The 25,391-nt window shown below is 36.7% G+C and overlaps 1 protein-coding gene across 1 annotated transcript; it reads right to left on the bottom strand.

Annotated features, from left to right (window-relative positions):
• Nucleotides 1-959: 959 nt before the first annotated feature.
• On the bottom strand, nucleotides 960-2,844 carry LOC140840656 (uncharacterized). The gene is made up of 5 exons (XM_073207832.1): nucleotides 2,515-2,844; nucleotides 1,995-2,326; nucleotides 1,901-1,952; nucleotides 1,202-1,265; nucleotides 960-1,132 (listed from the first exon to the last, which is right to left on the bottom strand). The coding sequence occupies exons 1-5, from the start codon at nucleotides 2,842-2,844 to the stop codon at nucleotides 960-962; spliced, it is 951 nt and encodes a 316-aa protein (XP_073063933.1).
• Nucleotides 2,845-25,391: the final 22,547 nt, after the last annotated feature.

Raw genomic sequence — 25,391 nt, 5'->3', positions numbered from 1 at the left:
TTATCATGCCAAGAGTTTCACCTTTTCATCTCAATTTTGGGGAGTTGGCTACATATTATTCAAAGTGTAAAACTTCGAATATGAAATTAACATGCTAATTATATTTAAATGAAGAAATAAAAGAAAAATAAAGAGAGAAATATTATGAACACAAAGGTTTGTTCATAAAATGAGGGATATCTCGAGACCAGGCTTCTAGCCCAATGGTCTCACCCGTCGGATTAGCTGGCCTCCCACCCCGGGTTCGATCCCCCTCCCCTGCGTGAGTTGTAATAAAAACAAAATGAGGGATATCTCAATTCATTACAATGCACCCCTACTTATACCCAAATTTGGGGAGACAACCACAAATAAAATATTATTTTTTTACACGTAGGTCATAATTGGTGTTCTAAGAAATTATATTTTAATATACATCACTTTTGAAAATCTTCCAATCCGAATTTTCTTCTCCACATAAAACAAAACATGTAAATAACTGAGTTGTTTGAATTGTGGTATTTTTTTAACCATTTGACTAAGTAATTTTAGAGATATTGGCAAAATGCTAGAGCATGGTAAAACTGCCACTTCTTTGTAATTTTATTTGTTGCTTAATTTGATCCCACTTGTGAGAAAATTTTTATCTCATGCTTGCCATCAATATTGTAGATATTAACACAACCTTTCTATATGTCCAAGAATCATCTTAATCCCATTTGCAACGCCAAGGTTATTTTTATTTTATCAAACATGTAAAAATAGTAAAAAATTATAATTACACAACTTATATTTTATACAATTTATCATAAAATATATAATATTTAAACATTTAATAAAACAAAAACTATAAATTTATATTATAAAACATTTAATTAATCTAAAATTTTTTTATCTTTATCAATGTGAAGGCTATTGCGCTGGTGTTGCCGCAAAAAAATATGTGATTCAGTAGCTTGGACACCTTAATCTTTCAATTGTTATTGTATCCATAGCATCTGAGCACAGCAAGTTCCAGCCACAAGGTATTCTGCTTTAGCAATTGATGTAGCAATTGACGTCTGTTTCTTACTAAGCCATGATATTAGTCTTTCGCCTAAGAACTGACAAGAAGCGCTCTTACTTTTTCTGTCGATTTTGCATCCAGCATAATCTGCATTTGAATACCCTACAAGATTAAGACTTTAATCTTTGGGATACTAAAGACTCACATTAGTAGTACCTTTAAGATATTTAAGTATGCGTTTAGAAGCAATAAAATGAAATTTCATAGGTTTAGCTTGAAACTGTGAACATAAACATACAGCAAACATAATATCCGTTCTACTTGGAGTGAAATATAGTAGAGAACCAATTAACCCTCTGTACATTTTTGTATCCACATATATTCCACCTCCATCTTTATCCAGTTTGATTGATGAACTCATTGGGGTGGTGGCTGGAGAGCAATTTTCCATGCCGAATTTCTTTAGCGTATCTCGAGTGTATTTGGCTTGATTGATAAATATACCATTTCCGGGCTGCTGCTTGACTTGCAGTCCTAAAAAGTAATTTAATTCGCCCATCATACTCAGCTCAAATTGATCATGCATCACCTTAGAAAATCTCTCACATAGCTTAGGGTTAGTTGATCCGAAAATAATATCGTCCACATATATTTATACAGACAGTGAATGATCATTTTTTGAGAATCTAAACAACATTTTATCGACCGTTCCAATTGAGAAACCATAATCAAGCAAGATTTTGATTAATGTGTCATACTATGCTCTCGGGGCCTGTTTTAGTACATATAGTGCTTCGTCAAGTTTGTAAATATAATCAGGGAAAGTGTGATTAGCAAAGCGGGTGGTTGTTCTACATGAACTTCCTCATTTAACAACCCATTCATAAATGAAAATTTAACATCCATTTGATATACTTTGAAGTCCTTAAATGCTGCAAATGCAAGAAATATTCTAATAGCTTCTAACCTGGTTATTGGGGCAAAAGATTAATCAAAGTCTATACCTTACTCTTGTCTATAGTCTTGAGCTACTATCCTAGCCATGTTTCTTATAATTAAACCGTTTTCATCCATTTTGTTCCTAAATACCCATCTAGTTCCAATCACATGAGTATTATTAGGCCGAGGGACTAGATGCCAAACTTTACTCCTTTCAAACTGATTAAGTTCCTCTTGCATGGCCTCTATCCAATTTGTGTCAAGTAGAGCATCATCGATTTTCTTAGCTTCTATTTGAGAAACAAGCGCAACATGCATAAATTCATTTATCATTTGATTTATAGTTCTAAGAGGAGCAGTAGGGTTACCAATGACCAGCTTGAGTAGATGATCCTTTTTCCACTGGAGACATGGTCCATAAGGATTTGGCTCGATTGGTTGAATGATTTCTTCTTCTTGTTCCAGTGTTCCTTCTTCTATTTGTATATTTTGTGTTTTTGGTTGTTTTCCGGTTCGTTCACCTGTCAAGTTTGTTCTTGAAGGGTTGGATTTTCTTTTGATATGTTTCCACCTGTTTTTCTAAGATCTACCTCATCATCACTGCTTGTTTTAAGGTTAGTAACATCAAGATTATTTATTAAATCATGTATACTGCTACTACTATTGTCATGACATATAGAAGATTCATCAAATACAATATGTATGGATTCTTCAACAGTGACAGTTCTTTGGTTATAAGCTCTGCATGCTTTGCTCACTTCTGAATATCCTAAAAAGATACCATTATCAGCTTTTACCTCAAATGCGGTGAGATGTGTTTTGCCATTAATATGAATGAAACACTTACAACCAAAATTGCGAAAGCATCCAACTTCTGGCTGCTTGCCGGCCGGTCCAGATTTAATATGGAGTCTTTTCATGATTTTTGTTGATCAATGACCGGTTTTGAGTATACCAGGCTGTGCTAATAGCTTCTGCCCAAAAATTTTGTGAAATACTTGATTTGGCTAGCATAGTTCTAGCTGCTTCCTTCAATGTGCGGTTTCTCCTTTCAGCTACTCGTTCTGCTAGGTGATCTTGCCGCTGATATTTCATGTTTTATGCCATGATCTTCAAGATAGGATGACATGAATTGGTTTACAAATTCAGTTCCTCTGTCACTCCTGATTCTATCAATTGCTTCGTTTTTCTCATTCTGAATTCTTTTGAGCAGCTTGATTAGTTTATCGACGGTTTGATTTTCAGAGTTTAGAAATGTTACCTATGTAAATCTGGAGAATCATCAATTACTACAAGAGTATATTCCTTTCTCCCTAAGCTTGTTATAGGTATTGGTCCAAACAAATCCATATGAAAAGTTCCAGACATCTTGCCGATGAGTTTCTTCCTCTGCTTTTGAATGTTGAGCGGACTTGTTTTCCTAATTGACAAGCATTGCAAATTAAATCTTTGGTAAAGTCAATGTTAGACAAACAAGATTCTTACAGCTCCTTTTTCTTTGTCGCCTGACATTATCGAAATAAGAGATTGGTACCCTTTTTTATTTGGGTCTTGAGTTTATTAGTCCCTTAAGAATCCACACTTGAATTATCCTGAAGTATTTTTCATGATGTGTCCTAAGGTGAGTGATGTGATATTCATAATCAGGTGGTGTATGCAGTGTCTTTTCTTTTCCAGTATGCTGTTTTGACCGTCTGTCATTGTCACTCAATCGATATCTCTTTGGAACAGGTCGGCTGTTGTGGTGATTGTTAGGTATAGTTTTTGAATGATATCCGGTTGATCCTGGCTTTCTGCTGACCCAACCTGAACCATTGTGAGCGGTTTTATTTGGCCTACGTCTTAGCCAAGATCGGTTGGATTTAGCATTATCAATTTCAACGTATCCTAAACCACATCGCCTTATGTTATTTTCAAGATTTACATTCTGAGTGCCTTGATCTTCAGTCTTATCATGTTAATATACCATACTAGATCTGACAAATTTAATTGGTTTTAAACTGTCTTTTTCTAGTAACGTTTGAGTTGATCCTCCAGAGGTGCTGCATTCATTAATGTCATAACCTAGTCTGGTTCTGTCTCCGAACGGTTTCTGCATTTCATGCATCCTGTTAAGAGAAACAGAGGATTTGTTCCAAGTGTTGACTATGTTTATCAACCGTTTATTTTATTTTAAAGTGGCATGGAACAATCTTCGCAGGTCAACGTTCTCAGCCGTCAGCAGACTTAATTTTAGTCTTAAACTGTCAACGTCTTTTTGCTGTGAACAGCTAGAGAGAGTCAACTTATTTTTCAAGTTTTGTTTTTCTGCTTTAGCTTCATTGAATTGCTGTGATAGCCCTTTAAACTCATTTACCATGTCGTGTAGTGCGGTGACAAGATCTTCTCGTGTAAATTCTGTTAGGATCGGTTAAGGGGGAAATCGATGAACTAAAATAGCTCGGTTCTTGAAATATTGAACACCGATGAATTAAATCGAGTTTGGTTTTCAAATCAAGCGGAAAATACTCGAAATAATCTTTCGTAGAAACCGATTAAATATTTTTTAAACCAATTAAAATAAATACAAGTTGAATGAGTAAAAATATTTTAGTTGAAGCATTTTATCAAATAATTGGTACGCAATATTTTGGTATTTGAAGAACACATAAAATGCTTCAACAATGCTTCTTTAAAACTATGAAAATGATAAGTAAATACAATAAACAAATAGACACGGATTTGTTTATGGATGTTCGGAGATTTAAATACTCCTACGTCACCCCTTCTTCCCCTTGGGAAGGATTCACTAGAAGACTTTGATTTATACAACACTTTGTACAAACCTATTCAGCTAGGACTTACCCACTGCCTAAACTGAACTCCTAGCAGTCAAGATTATAGGCAACACCTCACAATCAGCATATTGTTTAATGTCTCATATGCAAAGACTACATACACAAGTTTATTGTCTTTGTGCAAGACTCACTCAACTAATCTTTGAAGTTCAACTCTCTTGTATATGTGTGAGTGATTGTGCGTGAGAAATTTATCATTTACAGTGTGCATCTCAAATGTATCCTCACACAAGGGCTTGTGCTCTCAACTAGCTGATTTTTTCATGCTAACTGCCCATGCTTTGAATCCCCTTCAAAAGCTCTTGTTTGATCTTCAAGATGTTGTATTTATAAGTGAAACGTCTGCCCTTTTTATTGTCTTAAAAGTACTAGAATTTTTTTTAAACACTATATTTTCGGCCATGTACATAAACCTCGTGAAAATATTTTTATAAAATATTTTACCCTTTAAAATAAAATCTCAACCAACTAGCATTTTAAAAATCAAGTACATTAATCATAAAATGAAATCGTCAACTGCTTTACCAACCCTAAAAAACAATAAGTTTGAAAAGTACAGCCCATACTAAACCTCTCAAAAATCTCTCGAAACATAAATAAATAGTCTTAAAATCTCTAACATAAATCATGAGTCATAATCGTAAATGCGGAAAGATAGAAGCGCTGGTCCTCGGGTTATGTGCACCGACAGTCCAGCAAGTCACTCGTCAAGACCTCCAATATCATAGTTATATATATCACCTGCATCATACACACCTAGTGAGTCTAAAGACTCAACACATCCTCTCTTTGATAACAAGTAATACGTAATACAGTTAACATATAACAGTGAAAAATACTTTTACTTAAAATATCATTTTCTTGACAATGCATAAACTTTAAACTTAAACATTTTCAAAATCTTAAACATATCACATAAACATATTCATCTCATATCCATATATGTGTTCATGTCCATATTCGTATCCATATTCATGTTCCTGTTCATGCTCGTGTTTGTTGAATTCAGATCGTGATTGTGACTCGTATTCTTATTCGTATTGGACGATGGATCCATCTACATGTAACCTCAGTACTGGGCGGCGGGGACACGAGCGACACTCTCACCCGTCAATTGGGCCTTGGCCAACGTATTAACATATTCGTATTCGTATCACGTATTCGTATCCGTATCCAAGGAAACACGATCGTCGGGCTCCCACTGGGACCATAACCCTCACGATATTTCCAACATATTTAGTCACAATCCTAAACATCCAACATGTCATATTCCCATCACTTAATAAAAACATGCATATAATATCATTTTATTTTTGAAACCAAGCATGCAACATATATTCTAAATGTCCAATTTAAAGTCATAAAAATCATAGACATTTAAAAATCACAATTTAACATATAAAAATTCAGAAACATCCATAATCATTGAAAATAATCATATTAGCATATAAAATAGCATTTAGGACACTGACATGACGTTTAGTAATTTCTAGGTGTAAAAAGACCGTTTTACCCCTGGACGTAAAATTTCACGTTTTTGACTTTTTCTTAATTTCATTGGCTCTAACATGTTCCAAATAATTATTTAAGCTTACATGAATTTTCTCATATTTTTATTTAGCCTAATTCGCCGACTTTTAAATTAAGCTTTAAATATAACGTATTAATGCGTTTTTAATCTCAAATTAAACCAAACCTTAATATAAAATTTCCAAATTAAAAACTTGGATTTATAATAATTATTTAAGCTTAAACTTAATTTTTCATAATTTTATAAAGCTTAAACTAGGCGTTCCAATTAACTCGTTAATTAGCGTTTCGTGCTGCGATTAAATCCCGAATAAATCCAAAACTCGTTATTTTGATCCCAAATTTTAAACATAACATTTTTAAGATTTATTCTACCTTTCCAAGTCATGATCCACACCCGTGGACCCATGGATTCAATTTTTTCTTTATTATTTTCGTTTTTGACACCTTATCGAACACACCGAGCCATCTCCCAATTTACTCGAGCCACGCCCGAGCCACCTTGAGCCAAAACCTAGCAAACCCATCTAGGGACCCTACTAACCAAGCCCAGCCCAAAGAACATGACTCTACACCACGCACAAACGTCCTGGAAACCAACCCAATTGCATGTGTTGTGTGTGCGTGAATCCCCTTCCCCTCACCAAGACTCCTAGCCACCTTAGGACTCTACCAGCCCTTAACCATTGAGCACCCATGACCCTTAATGACCCTAGACCAGTCCCAGACCTGATACACCCCCAGCCTGAGCCCCTGAACCAAGCAGCAAGGTGCTGTACATGGACCGCACATGCGCGTCCCCTTTTGTGCGAGAGTCCTACTTGCGTGGGACTCTTTGCTGCAGCCACCAACGAGCCCTAGCCTCCCCGACCCACTTTGGACCACCCTGGCCATCGCATGAACCACCATATCCAAGCCCCTAACCCCTCGAAAATTTCAGCTCTCGACTGCACCAAAATCATGCGAGGGAAGAGTCCATGTGATCATGGGCTCTTCCTAACCGCCTAGCCATGGGTCCTAGCCATGCTAGGACCCTACCAGACCCTAGAATGAGACTACCCTGACCTTGACCCAGCCCTGGCAGAGCCCCCACCCGCCCATGCACAGAACCGAGCCTACATGACACTTACTTGCCAACACACCTTCGTTTCCTTCTTTTGATGCCTACGTTTTTTTTCCAGCTTTGTTATTCACGTTTGCAGCCCATTCAAGCTCATAAAAATCATGTTTTTGGAACAAATATCAAGCTTTAAAAATCACCTTGGATGCACGAACGAAAATATAACATGGTGCTCTTGTTTTTCATGCAATTTGAAACATAAATATATAATATGGTGTGATGATGAGTAAAGGAAGAATATGGCGTGCCTTTGCGTTTTAAACGCACGAAAAACTGTTGCCGATTGCGAAGAACGGAGCAAGAACCGTGGCTTGAAATCTCCTTGAGCTTCCACTGCCGTGTTCTAAGAGGAGTTTTTCGGTGCACAAAAATCCAGAAAGTGGCGTGACCAAAGTGTAGGTTTAGGGTGAGTTTTATATATTAAATACTAATTAAACACTAAGAAGACTTTAGGCCTATTAAGCCAACAATTAAGGTCCATTAGTTTTAATTAAAAATTAATAAAATATTATCATAGTTTTTGTTTAAATAAATTTGTGAATTTATTAGCCGGGTTGTCAAAAAGCTCGTAATTTTGTTGAAAAAACCCAACACCGATAAAATTTGCGTCCCGGCGTATAAAATCACCTCAAAATCTTTTATTTTCAAAAATAAGAAAACCCCGCAATCATATTTTAAATAATTAAAAATAATTAATTAATAAAAACGTTTTACGTTTTTCAGCCCTCGGTCTCCGTTCTTCGATCGCAACTTGATAAATCCTTAAAGATACAATTTTATGCATAATCACAATAAAATCCTATTTAACATAATCATGCATATCACATAATTAATTAAGCAATTAAAATAATTTAATTAACCATTTTTCAGAATTTCTAGATTTGCATGCCGTTGGATTACGTCGTCTTAATTTTGGACCTTACAATTCCTCCCCCCTTTAATAAAATTTCGTCCTTGAAATTCACTAATACCTACTAACTCTAGGTTTAGATTCTAATATCCCAAAATCCATGCTTCCGTTGCTCTATTCTGTTCAATCTGAAGTTCTAAAATGTTCTTATGTTTTCTTGATCCCAATTAATTTCTAATAACCAATTTAACATTTCATGCAATAGTAAGCAATATAAAAATGTTAAATGACTAGGTTACCCGCAATAAACGTAGTGTCTGCTTCCTTTTCAGCTTCTCTAGCATTCATAACATATGCTCGTCCCATAGTAGGTGCACTCTTCTTTGGGCAATCAACGGCCTTGTGCCCTTCTTCCTTGCATATGAAGCACTTAGTAGTACCCCCACACAAATGGTCCCTAGTGTAGTCGATTGCACTTCTTGCATGGTTGTCCCTCTGCGGGCTTTGGAGCTGCAGGTGGTGGTTTTGGGGGTCCTGGCTGTTGGGGCCCTTGAGGTCTAGGAAGACCCGTATATGGCTTCTTGTTAGGCTGATTGTTATTCTGATGATGTTGCCTCTTACGCTGTAACTCAAAATCGATGTCCTTCAAGGATTGATCCGCCTGATATGCATAGGTAACTGCTGTAGCATAATCCCCATGACGCATCATCATAACCTTATCCCGAATGGTAGGTCGTAGGCCATCCATGAAATGTCTAAGCTTTTCTTCCGCATCCCTAGCAATAAGGGGTACAAAGTGACAACCCCTATCAAATTTCTTCACAAACTGAGCAACAGATGAGTTTCCCTAACGGAGGCTCATAAACTCTCTCTTCAGTCGTCCTCTAACATCAGCAGTAAAATACTTCTCATAGAATATCGTCTTGAATTGAGCCCAAGTAAGAGTAGCAAGGTCAACACCGTGCTCGGCTCCTTCCCATCATAAGGAAGCGTCATCTCTAAGTAGATAAGTAGTACACCTCACACGGTCAACATCTCCCATGTTCAGATAGCGAAAGTGTACCTCGAGTGACCGAATCCAACCCTCAGCAATGAAAGGATCGGTAGTGCCAGAAAATTCCTTCGGCCCTAGCCTCCGGAACTGATCATATATGTCATGTTGTGGCCTAGGTGCCTGCTGCATCTGTTGCAACTACAGCTGCTGCTGCTGCTGTATCTGTTGCTCGAAGAGACGAGCCATTCCGTCTAGTGCTCGAGTAGCAGCATCCCCCGGAGGAGGTGGTGGGGGTGCATTCCCTTGATGGTTCATACTGTTCTCTGCTCGGTTCTCATTACTAGGGGTACGTCTAGGAGGCATTTTATTTGAACGTTTTCCAAATTCTAACGTAACCAACATGCATTTAAATCTAGGTTTTCTAATCATGTGGTATATCCTAATTCATTTTAGCAATTTAAGCATGCAAAGCATATATACTCGAAAAGCTAGTAAACATGTAGCGTAAAACATATTATTCATGTCATCATGCAGGTAACATCATATCAAATCATATAAAGCATGTAAAACTTACAAATTGAGGCTTGAAGACTGATCTTTCCGGCGCTGATGGTGGCACAACCCTTTACAGGACCATTGCTCTGATACCAACTGAAACGTCTGCCCTTTTTATTGTTTTAAAAGTACTAGAATTTTTTTTTGTAACGATCATGGGCCATTAGGCTGAACTAACAAAGACCTCGGCCCATACCCACGCACCACTACTAGTCGTGGGTCATTAGGATGATCCAGCATGGGCCTTAGCCCATGCCCATGCACCGCCACTCATAGAATATCCCACTCCTGGAAAGTGGTTCCTTTCGCCTTCCCCAACACTTGAACCCAGGACCACCAGGTTTAAGTACCTAGATTCCTAAGTGATGGTACCAGTTGAGCTACTAGCCCAACTGGTACCAACACTTATGAATCTAGGTACTTAAGCCTGGAGGTCCTAGGTTCAAGTGTTGGGGAAGGCGAAAAGTAGCTCAACTGGTACCAACACTTAGGAATCTAGGTACTTAAGCCTGGAGGTCCTAGGTTCAAGTGTTGGGGAAGGCAAAAGGAACCATTTTCTAGGAGTGGGATATTCTATGAGTGGCGGTGCATGGGCATGGGCCATGGCCCATGCTAGACCATCCTAACAACCCACGACCAGTAGTGGTGCGTGGGTATGGGCCGAGGCCTTTTTTGGTTCAGCCTAATGGCCCATGATCGTTACAAGAAAAGGCGTCTAGCCCAACTGGTACCAACACTTAGGAATCTAGGTACTTAAGCTTGGAGGTCATGGGTTCAAGTGTTGGGGAAGGCAAAAGGAACCACTTTCCAGGAGTGGGTTATTCTATGAGTGGCGGTGCACGGGCATGGGCCAAGGCACATTCTGGACCATCCTAACGACCCACGACCAATAGTGGTGTGTGGGTATGGGCCGAGGCCTTCGTTGGTTGCGTTTTAAACGCACGAAAAACTGTTGCCGATTGCGAAGAACGGAGCAGGAACCGTGGCTTGAAATCTCCTTGAGCTTCCACCGAAATTTTGCTTCAAATTGTGTGTGTGTGCCGTGTTCTAAGAGGAGTTTTTCGGTGCACAAAAATCCAGAAAGTGGGGTGACCAAAGTGTAGGTTTAGGGTGAGTTTTATATTTTAAATACTAATTAAACACTAAGAAGGCTTTAGGCCTATTAAACCAACAATTAAGGCCCATTAGTTTTAATTAAAAATAAATAAAATATTATCAAAGTTTTTGTTTAAATAAATTTGTGAATTTATTAGTCGAGTTGTCAAAAAGCTCGTAATTTTGTTTAAAAAACCCAACACCGATAAAATTTGCATCCCGACGTACAAAATCACCTCAAAATCTTTTATTTTCAAAAATAAGAAAACCCCGCAATCATATTTTAAATAATTAAAAATAATTATTAAATAAAAACATTTTACGTTATTCAGCCATCGGTCTCCGTTGTTCGATCGCAACTTGATAAATCCTTAAAGATACAATTTTATGCATAATCAAAATAAAATCCTATTTAACATAATCATGCATATCACATAATTAATTAAGCAATTAAAGAAAATTTAATTAACCATTTTTCAGAATTTCTAGATTTGCATGCCGTTGGATTACGTCATCTTAATTTTGGACCTTGCCATAAGCCCCAACAATGATATATACGTTAGATACAAGAATATGACCGTTTGGAAAGTTTCTGTACTGTTTCTGAATTTGCAACGGTCAACTTCAGCTTTGTGGGCATTTTCCCGTCTGGTCAAATCTGGTCAACTGGTGTAAACTTAACTGGTCGTTCAGTTTAACTTGTCAGCAACTGGTTCAGTTCAGTTGGTCAACTGCTGGTTCGGTTCAGTTCAGTTCAGCTGGTCAGCAGCTGGTTCAGTGTATCTGGTCAGCACCTGGTTCAGTTCAGTTCAGTTCAGTTCAACAGGTCAGTAGCTGGTTCAGTTCAGTTGGTTGGTCAGCTGGTTCAGTTTCAGCTGGAGTTCTTAAATCAGCCTAGCTGATTTCAGTTTGTGCAGAACCAGTAGCTTCATCGTCATTTATCAGCATCGTAAGCTTCGATTCAGACTTTGACTTCTGAAGATGATTTATAGACATTTGTCATATCTTTCCAACACATACTGAATCTCGTTCATTTCGATAACCAAGCTAAGAGATATGACCAAAATACCGCAGCTGCTCAAACACAACTGATTGTTGTTTTCGTGTGATCAGTTCGGTAATTGAGCGATCAGTTAGACCATGATAACATCCGATTTTGCCCAACAAATGTAAAATACAACTTGTTCCAAATTGAGTTTTCTGATCACTTCAATTAGCGGATTGTCATTTGAATCATCCAGCTGAGAGATATCATCCAAACACCAAAGCTCGCCAGAAATTCAGTTTGTGCAGAAATCGGTTTCAGTTTGCTTCTTGTGTTAACAACTTCACACTTGAGTAAATATGTTAAAAACACAATAACAAGTTTTGTTAACATGAAAATCAAGATTGCGAACTTGAAAAGTTCAAACAATCTTCTCCTTTTTGATGATCACAAAATATGGATAAACAATCAACTCAACAAACATATTTCTCACCCTTTTTGTGTGAATCAAAAAGTCATATTTTCAAAATATTTTAAACAAAAATTTTCTCCCCCTCAATATTTAAAAATAATAACTCCAATAAAATTTTAATGAGTTCTCTCCCTATATTTTTGAAATTTTGAAAAAAGTAAAAGAAGAGGGATAACTGACCAATTTTCTCCATGGCTCATTTTCTGCTGCAGCACATATGCTCTATCTTCCACAAATAAACTATATTTTCTCGTGCATAATAAGGCCGCAAATTTTATACCGCTGTAAACCTTTATGAGTCTAGTTTGCAATGCAAAAACTGGTTCGTCATTTGGACATTCGAACAAGGAGATATGCCATTTTTCCTATGGTCGCTACAAGTTGCACGAAAATTCAGTTTTGCATATATATATGTGTAACAATTATGAAATTTCGAATTTTAAACATCAAAATCAGTTTCAATGTTATTTCGAGAACAATCCAATCTAATACCACTTGTTAGGATCGGTTAGCGGGAAAATCGATGAACTACAATAGCTCGGTTTTTGAAATATTGAACACCGATGAATTAAATCGAGTTTGGTGTTCAAACCAAGCGGAAATTACTTGAAATAATCCTTCGTAGAAACCGATTAAATATTTTTTAAACCATTTTAAATATATGCAAGTTGAAAGATTAAAAATATTTTAGTTGAAGCATTTTATCAAACAATTGGTATGTAATATTTTGGTATTTGAAGAACACATAAAATGCTTCAACAATGCTTCTTTAAAACTATGAAAATGATAAGTAAATGCAATAAACAAATAGACACGAATTTGTTTATGGATGATCGGAGATTTAAATACTCCTACGTCACCCCTTCTTCCCGTTGGGAAGGATTCACTAGAAGACTTTGATTTATACAACTCTTTTTACGAACCCATTCAGCTAGGACTTACCTACTGCCTAAACTGAACTCCTAGCACTCAAAATTGTAGGCAGCACCTCACAATCAGCATATTGTTTAATGTCTCATATGCAAAGACTACATACACAAGTTTATTGTCTTTGTGCAAGACTCACTCAACTAATCTTTGAAGTTCAAATCTCTTGTATATGTGTGAGTGATTGTGTGTGAGGAATTTATCATTTACAGTGTGCATCTCAAATGTATCCTCACAGAAGGGCTTTTGCTCTTAACTAGCTGATTTTTTCATGCTAACTGCCCATGTTTTGAATCCCTTCAAAAGCTCTTGTTTGATCTTCAAGATGTTGTATTTATAAGCCCCTACAATGATATATACGTTAGACACAAGAATATGACGTTGGAAAGTTTTTGTACTGCTTCTAAAATTGCAACGGTCAAATTCATCTTGCTGGGAATTTTCCCGACTGGTCAACTCTGGTCAACTGGTCAACTCTCGTCAACTCAACTGGTCGTTCAGTTCAACTGGTCAACAACTAGTTCAGTTCAGTTGGTCAACTGCTGGTTCAGTTCAGTTCAGTTGGTCAGCAGCTAGTTCAGTTCAGCTGGTCAGCAGCTGGTTCAGTGTATCTGGTCAGCACCTGGTTCAGTTCAGTTCAGCTGGTAAGCAGCTGATTCAGTTCAGCTGGTTGGTCAGATAGTCAGCTGGTCAGCAGCTAGTTCAGTTTCACCTGTTGTTCTGAAATCAGCCTAGCTGATTTCAGTTTGTGCAGAACCAGTAGCTTCATCGTCAGTTATCAGCATAGTAAGCTTCGATTCAGACTTTGACTTCTGAAGATGAATTATAGATCTTTGTCTTATCTTTCCAACGCATAATGAATCTCTTCATTTCGATAACCGAGCTAAGAGATATTACCAAAATACCGCAGCTGCTCAAACCCAACTGATTGCTGCTTTGGTGTGATCAGTTCGGTAATTGAGCGATCAGTTAGACCATGATAACATCCGATTTTGCCCAACGGACGTGAAATACGACATGTTCCAAATTGAGTTTTCGGATCACTTCAACTAGAGGATTGTCATTTGAATTATCCAGCTGGGAGATATCATCCAAATACCAAAGCGCGCCAGAAATTCAGTTTGTGCTGAATTCGGTTTCAGTTTGCTTCTTGTGTTAACAACTTCACAGTAGAGTAAATATGTTAGAAACACAATAACAAGTTTTGTTAACATCAAAATCAATATTGCAAACTTGAAAGGTTCAAGTAATCTCCCCCTTTTTGATGATCACAAAACTTGGATAAACAATCAACTCAACTAACATATTTCTCACCCTTTTTGTGTGAATCTAAAAGTCATATTTTCAAAACATTTTAAACAAAATTTTTCTCCCCCTCAATATTTAAAAATAATAACTCCATTAAAATTTTAATGAGTTCTCCTCCTATCTTTTTGAAATTTTGAAAAAAATAAAAGAAGAAGGATAACTAACCAATATTCTACATGACTCATTTTTTGCTGCAGCACATATGCTCTGTCTTCAACAAATAAACTGTATTTTCTCGTGCATAATTAGGCCGCAAATTTTATACCGCTGTAAACCTCTACGAGTCTAGTTTTCAATGCAAAAAGCGGTTCCTCATTTGGACACTCGAACAAGGAGATATGCCGTTTTTCTCATGGTCGCTACAAGCTGCACGAAAATTCAGTTTTGCATATATATGTGTAAAAATTATGAAATTTCAAATTTTAAACATCAAAATCAGTTTCAATGTTATTTCAAGAACAACCCGCTCTGATACCACTTGTTAGGATTGGTTAGGGGGAAAATCGATGAATTACAATAGCTCGGTTCTTGAAATATTGAACACCGATGAATTAAATCGATTTTGGTGTTTAAACAAAACAGAAATTACTCGAAATAATCATTCGTAGAAATTGATTAAATATTTTGTAAACCATTTAAAATATATGGAAGTTGAATGAGTAAAAATATTTTGGTTGAAGCATTTTATCAAACAATTGGTATGCAATATTTTGGTATTTGAAGAACACATAAAATGATTCAACAATGCTTCTTTAAATCTATGAAAATGATAAGTAAACGCAATAAACAAATAGACACAAATTTGTTTATGGATGTTCGGAGATTTAAATACTCTTACGTCACCCCTTCTTCCCCTTGGGAAGTATTCACTAGAAACATTGATTTATACAACACTTTGTACAAACCCATTCAGCTAGGACTTACCCACTGCCTAAACTGAACTCCTAGCACTCAAGATTGTAGGCATCACCTCACAATCAGCATATTGTTTAATGTCTCATATGCAAAGACTATATACACAAGTTTATTTTCTTTGTGCAAGACTCACTCAACTAATCTTTGAAGTTCAACTCTCTTGTATATGTGTGAGTGATTGTGTGTGAGGAATTTATCAATTACAGTGTGCATCTCAAATGTATCCTCACACGAGGGTTTGTGCTCTCAACTAGCTGATTTTTTCATGCTAACTGCCCATGCTTTGAATCCCCTTCAAAAGCTCTTGTTTGATCTTCAAGATGTTATAATTATAAGCCCAACAATGATATATACGTTAGACACAAGAATATGACCGTTTGGAAAGTTTATGTACTGTTTCTGAAATTGCAACGGTCAAATTCTGCTTGCTGGGAATTTTCCCGACTGGTCAACTCTGGTCAGATGGTCAACTCTGGTCAACTCAACTGGTCGTTCAGTTCAACTGGTCAGCAACTGGTTCAGTTCAGTTGGTCAACTGCTGGTTCAGTTCAGTTCAGTTGGTCAGCAGCTAGTTCAGTTCAGCTGATCAGCAGCTGGTTCAGTGTATCTGGTCAGCAGCTGGTTCAGTTCAGCTGGTCAGCAGCTGGTTCAGTTCAGTTGGTTGGTCAGCTGGTCAGCTGGTCAGCAGCTGGTTTTCTGAAATCAGCCTAGCTGATTTCAGTTTGTGCAGAACCAGTAGCTTCATCGTCATTTATCAGCATAGTAAGCTTCGATTCAGACTTTGACTTCTGAAGATGAATTATAGATCTTTGTCTTATATTTCCAACTCATACTGAATCTCTTCATTTCGATAACCGAGTTAAGAGATATGACCAAAATACCGCAGCTGCTCAAACCCAACTGATTGCTGTTTTCGTGTGATCAGTTCGGTAATTGAGCGATCAGTTAGACCATGATAACATCCGATTTTGCCTAACTGACGTGAAATACGACTTGTTCCAAATTGCGTTTTTTGATCACTTCAATTGGAGGATTGTCATTTGAATCATCCAGCAGGGAGATTTCATCCAAACACCAAAGCTCGCCAGAAATTCAGTTTGTGCAGAATTCGGTTTCAGTTTGCTTCTTGTGTTAACAACTTCACACTTGAGTAAATATGTTAGAAACACAATTACAAGTTTTTGTTAACATCAAAATCAAGATTTCGAACTTGAAAAGTTCCAACAATCTCCCCCTTTTTGATGATCACAAAACTTGGATAAACAATCAACTCAACTAACATATTTCTCACCCTTTTTGTGTGAATCAAAAAGTCATATTTTCAAAACATTTTAAACAAAATTTTTCTCCTCCTCAATATTTTAAAATAATAACTCCACTAAAATTTTAATGAGTTATCCCCCTATATTTTTGAAATTTTGAAAAAAGAAAAAATAGCGGGATAACTAACCAATTTTCTCCATGGCTCATTTTCTACTACAGCACATATGCTCTGTCTTCAACAAATAAACTGTATTTTCTCGTGCATAATTAGGCGACAAATTTTATACCGCTGTAAACCTCTATGAGTATAGTTTGCAATGCAAAAAGTGGTTTGTCATTTGGACACTCGAACAAGGAGATATGCCATTTTTCCCATGGTCGCTACAAGCTACACGAAAATTCAGTTTTGCATATATATGTGTAAAAATTATGAAATTTCGAATTTTAAACATCAAAATCAGTTTCAATGTTATTTCAAGAACAACCCGCTCTGATACCACTTGTTATGATCGGTTAGGAGGAAAATCGTTGAACTACAATAACTCGGTTTTTGAAATATTAAACACCGATGAATTAAATCGAGTTTGGTGTTCAAACCAAGCGGAATTTACTCGAAATAGTCCTTCGTAGAAACCGATTAAATATTTTTTAAACTATTTAAAATATATGCAAGTTGAATGTATAAAAATATTTTAGTTGAAGCATTTTATCAAACAATTGGTATGCAATATTTTGGTTTTTGAAGAACACATAAAATGCTTCAACAATGCTTCTTTAAAACTATGAAAAGGATAAGTAAATGCAATAAACAAATAGACACGAATTTTTTTATGGATGTTCGGAGATTTAAATACTCTTACGTCACCCCTTCTTTCCCTTGGGAAAGATTCCCTAGAAGACTTTGTACAAAATCATTCAGCTAGGACTTACCCACTGCCTAAACTAAACTCCTAGCACTCAAGATTGTAGGCAGTACCTCACAATCAGCATATTGTTTAATGTCTCATATGCAAAGACTACATACACAAGCTTATTGTCTTTGTGCAAGACTCACTCAACTAATCTTTAAAGTTCAACTCTCTTGTATATGTGTCAGTGATTGTGTGTGAGGAATTTATCATTTACAATGTGCATCTCAAATTTTTACTCACACAAGGGCTTGTGCTCTCAACTAGCTGATTTTTTCATGTTTACTGCCCATGCTTTGAATCCCCTTCAAAAGCTCTTGTTTGATCTTCAAGATGTTGTATTTATAAGCCCAACAATGATATATACGTTATACACAAGAATATGACCGTTTAGAAAGTTTCTGTAATGTTTCTGAAATTGCAACGGGCAAATTCAGCTTGCTGGGAATTTTCCCGACTGGTCAAATCTGGTCAACTGGTCAACTCTGGTCAACTCAACTGGTCGTTCAGTTCAATTGGTCAGCAACTGGTTCAGTTCAGTTGGTCAACTGCTGGTTCAGTTCAGTTCAGTTGGTCAGCAGCTAGTTCAGTTCAGCTGGTCAGCAGCTGGTTCAGTGTATCTGGTCAGCACCTGGTTCTGTTCAGCTCAGTTCAAGTCAGTTCAGCTGATCAGCAGCTGGTTCAATTTCAGATGGTGTGTTGAAATCAGCCTAGCTGATTTCAGTTTGTGCAGAACCAGTAGCTTAATCGTTATTTATCAGGATCGTAAGCTTCGATTCAGACTTTAGCTTATGAAGATGATTTATAGATCTTTGTCTTATCTTTCCAACGCATACTGAATCGTTTCATTTCGATAACCGAGCTAAGAGATATGATCAAAATACCGCAGCTGCTCAAACCCAACTGACTGTTGTTTCCGTGTGATCAGTTCGGTAATTTAGCGATCAGTTAGACCATGATAACATCCGATTTGCCTAACTGACGTGAAATACGATTTGTTCCAAATTGAGTTTTCTGATCACTTCAATTGGAGGATTGTCATTTGAGTCATCCAGCTGGGAGATATCATCCAAACACCAAAGCTCGCTAGAAATTCAGTTTGTGCAGAATTCGGTTTCAGTTTGCTTCTTGTGTTAACAACTTCACACTTGAGTAAATATGTTAGAAACACAATAAAAAGTTTTGTTAACATCAAAATCAAGATTGAGAACTTGAAAAGTTCCAACAATCTCCCCCTTTTTGATGATCACAAAACTTGGATAAACAATCAACTCAACTAACATATTTCTCACCCTTTTTGTGTGAATCAAAAAGTCATATTTTCTAAACATTTTAAACAAAATTTTTCTCCCCCTCAATATTTAAAAATAATATTTCCATTAAAATTTTAATGAGTTCTCCCCCTATATTTTTGAAATTTTGAAAAAAGTAAAAGAAGATGGATAACTAACCAATTTTCTCCATGGCTCATTTTCTGCTGCAGCACATATGCTCTGTCTTCAAGAATTAAACTGTATTTCTCGTGCATAATTAGGCTGAAAATTTTATACCGCTGTAAACCTCTACGAGTCTAGTTTTCAATGCAAAAGGCGGTTCGTCATTTGGACACTCGAACAAGGAGATATGCCATTTTTCCCATGGTCGCTACAAGCTGCACGAAAATTCAGTTTTGCATATATATGTGTAAAAATTATGAAATTTCGAATTTTAAACATAAAAATCAGTTTCAATGTTATTTCAAGAACAACCCGCTCTGATATCACTTTTTAGGATCGGTTAGGGGGAAAACCGATGAACTACAATAGCTCGGTTCTTGAAATATTGAACACCGATGAATTAAATTGAGTTTGGTGTTCAAATCAAGCGGAAATTACTCGAAATAATCCTTCGTAGAAGTGAGAACTCGGAAATTTCGACCCGAAGCAAATCAAATTTTCAACAGATTTAACTCAAGAAAATAGCCTCTAAGCTCGGGGAATAGTTCATCGGGATGCCAAGCTGCAAATAACCATATCCATCGAAGAATTTTCATGAGAGGAGTGAAACCCCAGCTCAAGAACGCGAACCTTCAGCTCGAAGAAGCTCAACCAAGCTTGTCCTAACATGGCCAAAAAATGAGCTAAAAGTTAAGCTAAAGGTTCGAACAAATTAAATATGCAAGAAAAGACTTGTAAGTAAACCCATAAAGGAGCTAAGGGATTTAGCTAAGGGTTAGGACACATTATTGATGCAAGGAATGACCCTTTAGAAAATCAAGATGACAATTAAGGGTGCATGGGATTTTGGACCACAATTATGGATAGCCTTGAACTTGAGGAATGCATGGAGAATTGAAACACAATTAAACCTTTTCTTGGAGCCCAAGTGGTCGACCAAGGGCTAGATGAAAGGGCTAGCATTTCTCTATAAATAGTACCACAATCCTCATGCCAAATGCACTTCAAATAATCCCTCAAAAAGCTACAAAATTTCGGCCCTCTCCTCACCTTGAAGCCTTCGGCCGATTCAAGCAAGGAAAAAGAAGAAAGGAAAGCTCGTACAGTCCAAAGCGGAATTCCTACGTCGAGGTGCTGTGTGATTGAAGACTGCATTTTCCAAAGTTGCGTTGAGGTGCTGCCAAATTTTTAAAAGGAAGTTTCGTACAAATAACTACACATAATAAGTGGGTTTTTGATATGTATATTCATTTGTATTTTTAAATCTTGAATATATAAGTTATGACATGCATGAATGTGTGTCCTTATTTTCGAAAATGTCAGTCTGTTTTATTTAAAATTTCGATCGATTATATGTTTCTTCTATGCTTCGAAATTCTTTGATTCCGCTGTGTCCGTATGAAAACTCTGAAATCTGAAAATCTGAGAGATTATGTTTGTTACTTTTGAATTCTGTTGCACTGTTACGATTCAATTTGAAATGGGACGAGAATTTTGATTCTGTCTGGCCCCCAATGGTGGGTATAAAACCATTCCCGTTTGGCCCCCAATGGTGGGTATAAAACAATTTCTGTCTGGCCTCCACCGGTGGGTATAAAACCGAGTTCTGGCCTCACCCCTTAGAGGAGTAACATATTGGGGATAATTTGACCATGGAAATGAGATGAGTAACAGTGTTGTGTCCGTTTGATTTGATCTGTTTCTGAATTTCTTTGAATTATTTCATAAAGTCTGTCATTTATTCGATTCGCTTCTGTCATGATGAGTTAAGAATATGAAGTTTTGAAAGCCTGTTAAAAGGACGTTTTAAGAACACTAAGTTCTATATGTATCTTTGGAATCGATCAACCCCCACTTGCTGAGTTTTTTTCCCAAAACAGTCACCCCCCTTACAAATTTCAGATAAAAATGAAGAACTGAATGAGGAGGAGCAGAATTCGTTCCTGGGATGGTGATCGGAAGACAAGTTCAAGAATTTAGACTTTATTTTCGTTCAGTTTTCACATTTGCAACTCTAATGTAATTTTCATTTCATTGTCGTTGTAAAGACAATATTTGTGACACCTTGACCCGTTACAATTAAAATACAGCGGAATTTAAAATTTTCTTGCAATTGGAAGGAGGAAGGTTTCAAAATACATTTCAATAGAACATTTACTTCAAAAGTTAATACATGATCATTCAAATGATATAACAAAACTACAAAATATCATTACTATGATCATGTCCAAAAATGTCATAAAAAATCTTCTTTCCTTCCTTCCCTTTTATGCATATGACTCCAGCCCACAATCACGGTCCTGGTCTGTCGCTCTTATCTGCATCACATGAAAATAACTGAAATGAGTATAAAACTCAGCAAGTGGAACTCTTACATAGCAATGATACATAGCATACTCTGTAAAACATGGCTTTAAAACATTAAATACCATCAACTCTGAAATGTAAATATCATAACAATAGCATAGCAATAAGATGGTATTTCTCTTTTCTCTGTTGGATTGATATCAATAGTATCTCTGTCTGTGGTGCTCGTATCCCATCGATATAAATCGATAACTCTGAGGGACTTAAGCCTGTGGTCGTTGATCAACTAATTGCATGCAATCTCTGACTATGTATCTATCAATCCATAAAACAATTTAAACTCTCTCTTGGGCATTTCATCAAACACTTTGCAAACTATACTCTTTGTATTCTCTTTTTGACAATTGAGACATAAAATGTCTCCAATAGATATAACAAGTGAATCAATACATAACTATGGAGAAATTGAAGGGAATAACACATTAAAACCTTTGAAACACAATACATATAAAATCATGTGAGCACAAGGGTGAAATTCCACTTACAACCACTTGAACACCTTCAACTAATCTCTTGGACGAATTCCTACAACAATAACCCATAAATAACACCATCAACACCTCAATAATCAAAGACCCATGCCAATTAATCCATAAAATCCACAATACCAACAAACCCATATTATCTCTCACCTCAAACCAAGAAATAAACAACCCAAAAGCTTACCTTAGCTCAATCTCAATCTCAACTCCAATCACCAACTAGAAGCTTGAATCAAAGATAGGAAGTGAAAGAAATGAGGGAAAACCCTAGTCTCCAAGAGAGAAATCGAGAAAGGAGAGAAAAGAATGTGGAAAAAGTGAAGTCAACTCACCCAAAAAGCACTTAAAAATCTCGGACGTGCCTCTACTGTGCACGACCGCGGGTGCGCTGCCACCCTGACCGCGGGTGCGCTAAGCTCTCGGCACTCCAAACAGTACCCTGAAAAAGACGACCGCGGGTGCGGTCCTGTCCATACCGCGGGTGCGGTGAAGCTTCGGCAAAACACCAATATTCCATAAAATGCAGACCGCGGGTGCGGTCCTTACACTGAGCGCGGGTGCGGTCTCCCCTCGGCCAAAACAAACTCTAATGCAACTAAAATCGAACCGAAATGCTGATACAACACAATCCACCAACAAAAACATCAACCACACCACAAAACAATACTAACCAACCAACTATAACCCATAAATACAACTCTTAACATTAAACCAAATAATCCAATAAACATACTAAACTCAAACCGTACCGTTCACCAGGCTTGGCTATTACAATATTGTTTATGAAAAAGACTGGTTTTTGGTATTTCGATACGAGGCTTAATTGTTTTCAAGTAATTGTTAAACAATGCCGGATGTCACCGACGCTTCAGACTTGGGGCGTGACAGTAGAAACCGATTAAATATTTTGTAAACCATTTAAAATATATGCAAGTTGAATGAGTAAAAATATTTTAGTTGAAGCATTTTATCAAACAATTGGTATGCAATATTTTGGTTTTTGAAGAACACATAAAATGCTTCAACAATGCTTCTTTAAAACTATGAAAATGATAAGTAAATGCAATAAACAAATAGACACGAATTTGTTTATGTATGTTCGGAGATTTAAATACTCCTACGTCACCCCTTCTTTCTCTTGGGAAGGATTCACTAGAATACTTTGATTTATACAACACTTTGTACAAACCCATTCAGCTAGGACTTACCCACTGCCTAAACTGAACTCCTAGCACTCAAGATTGTAGGCAGCACCTCATAATTAGCATATTGTTTAATGTCTCATTTGCAAAGACTACATACACAAGTTTATTGTCTTTGTACAAGACTCACACAACTAATCTTTGAATTTCAACTCTCTTGTATATGTGTAAGTGATTGTGTGTGAGGAATTTATCATTTACAGTGTGCATCTCAAATGTATCCTCACACAAGGGCTTGTGCTCTCAACTAGCTGATTTTTTCATGCTAACTGCCCATGCTTTGAATCCCCTTCAAAAGCTCTTGTTTGATGTTCAAAATGTTGTATTTATAAGCCCCAACAATGATATATACGTTAGACACAAGAATATGACCATTTGGAAAGTTTCTGTACTGTTTCTGAAATTGCAACGGTCAAATTCAGCTTGATGGGAATTTTCCATACTGGTCAACTCTGGTCAACTGGTCAACTCTGGTCAACTCAACTGGTCGTTCAGTTCTGTTGGTCAACAGCTCGTTCAGTTCAGTTGGTCAGCAGCTGGTTCAGTGTATCTGGTCAGCACCTGGTTCAGTTCAGTTCAGTTGGTTGGTCAGCTGGTCAGTAGCTGGTTCAGTTTCAGCTGGTATGTTGAAATCAGTCTAGCTTATTTCAGTTTGCGCAGAACCAGTAGCTTCATCGTCATTTATCAGCATCGTAATCTTCGATTCAGACTTTAGCTTATGAAGATGATTTATAGATCTGTCTTATCTTTCCAACGCATATTGAATCTCTTCATTTCGATAAACGAGCTAAGAGATATGACCAAAATACCGCAGCTGCTCAAACCAACTGATTGCTGTTTTCGTGTGATCAGTTCGGTAATTGAGCGATCATTTAGACCATGATAACATCCGATTTTGCCTAACTGACGTGAAATACGACTTGTTCCAAATTGAGTTTTCTGATCACTTAAATTGGAGGATTATCATTTGAATCATCCAGCTGGGAGATATCATCCAAACACCAAAGCTCGTCAGAAATTCAGTTTGTGCAGAATTCGGTTTCAGTTTGCTTCTTGTGTTAACAACTTCACACTTGAGTAAATATGTTAGAAACACAATAACAAGTTTTGTTAACATCAAAATCAAGATTGCGAACTTGAAAAGTTCCAACAATCTCCCCCTTTTTGATGATCACAAAACTTGGATAAACAATCAACTCAACTAACATATTTCTCACCCTTTTTGTGTGAATCAAAAAGTCATATTTTCAAAACATTTTAAACAAAATTTTTCTCCCCCTCAATATTTAAAAATAATAACTCCATTAAAATTTTAAGGAGTTCTACCCCTATATTTTTGAAATTTTGAAAAAAGTAAAAGAAGAGAGATAACTAACCAATTTTCTCCATGGCTCATTTTTTGCTGCAGCACATATGCTCTGTCTTCAACAATTAAACTGTATTTCCCGTGCATAATTAGGCTGCAAATTTTATACCGCTGTAAACCTCTACGAGTCTAGTTCTCAATGCAAAAAGCGGTTCGTCATTTGGACACTTGAACAAGGAGATATGCCATTTTTCCCATGGTCGCTACAAGGTGCACGAAAATTCAGTTTTGCATATATGTGTGTAAAAATTATGAAATTTCTAATTTTAAACATCAAAATCAGTTTCAATGTTATTTCAAGAACAACCCGCTCTGATACCACTTGTTAGGATCAGTTTGGGGGAAAATCGATGAACTACAATAGCTCGGTTCTTGAAATATTGAACACCGATGAATCAAATCGAGTTTGGTGTTCAAACCAAGCGGAAATTACTCTAAATAATCCTTCGTAGAAATCGATTAAATATTTTGTAAACCATTTAAAATATATGCAAGTTGAATGAGTAAAAATATTTTAGTTGAAGCATTTTATCAAACAACTGGTATGCAATATTTTGGTTTTCGAAGAACACATAAAATGCTTCAACAATGCTTCTTTAAAACTATGAAAATGATAAGTAAATGTAATAAACAAATAGACACGAATTTGTTTATGGATGTTCGGAGATTTAAATACTCCTACGTCACCCCTTCTCCCCCTTGGGAAGGATTCACTAGAAAACTTTGATTTATACAACACTTTGTACAAATTCATTCAGCTAGGACTTACCTACTGCCTAAACTGAACTCCTAGCACTCAAGATTGTAGCCAGCACCTCAGAATCAGCATATTGTTTAATATCTCATATGCAAAGA

This window comes from Primulina eburnea, chromosome 9 (genome assembly GCF_022965805.1).
Source record: "Primulina eburnea isolate SZY01 chromosome 9, ASM2296580v1, whole genome shotgun sequence".
NCBI classification, from domain to species: domain Eukaryota; kingdom Viridiplantae; phylum Streptophyta; class Magnoliopsida; order Lamiales; family Gesneriaceae; genus Primulina; species Primulina eburnea.
The sequence above is the reverse complement of the archived record's forward strand: the minus strand, read 5'-3'. Positions and strand labels throughout refer to the sequence as shown.

Excerpts from the sequence above, each read along its gene's own strand:
- LOC140840656 (XM_073207832.1), bottom strand. The coding sequence starts at position 2,844 with ATGAAAAGACTCCATATTAAATCTGGACCGGCCGGCAAGCAGCCAGAA. Across the intron at positions 1,266-1,900 it reads CAGCATTTAAGGACTTCAAA|TTTCAAGCTAAACCTATGAA; the intron begins GTATATCAAATG and ends TTATGTTCACAG. Across the intron at positions 1,133-1,201 it reads CATACTTAAATATCTTAAAG|ATTATGCTGGATGCAAAATC; the intron begins GTACTACTAATG and ends ATTCAAATGCAG.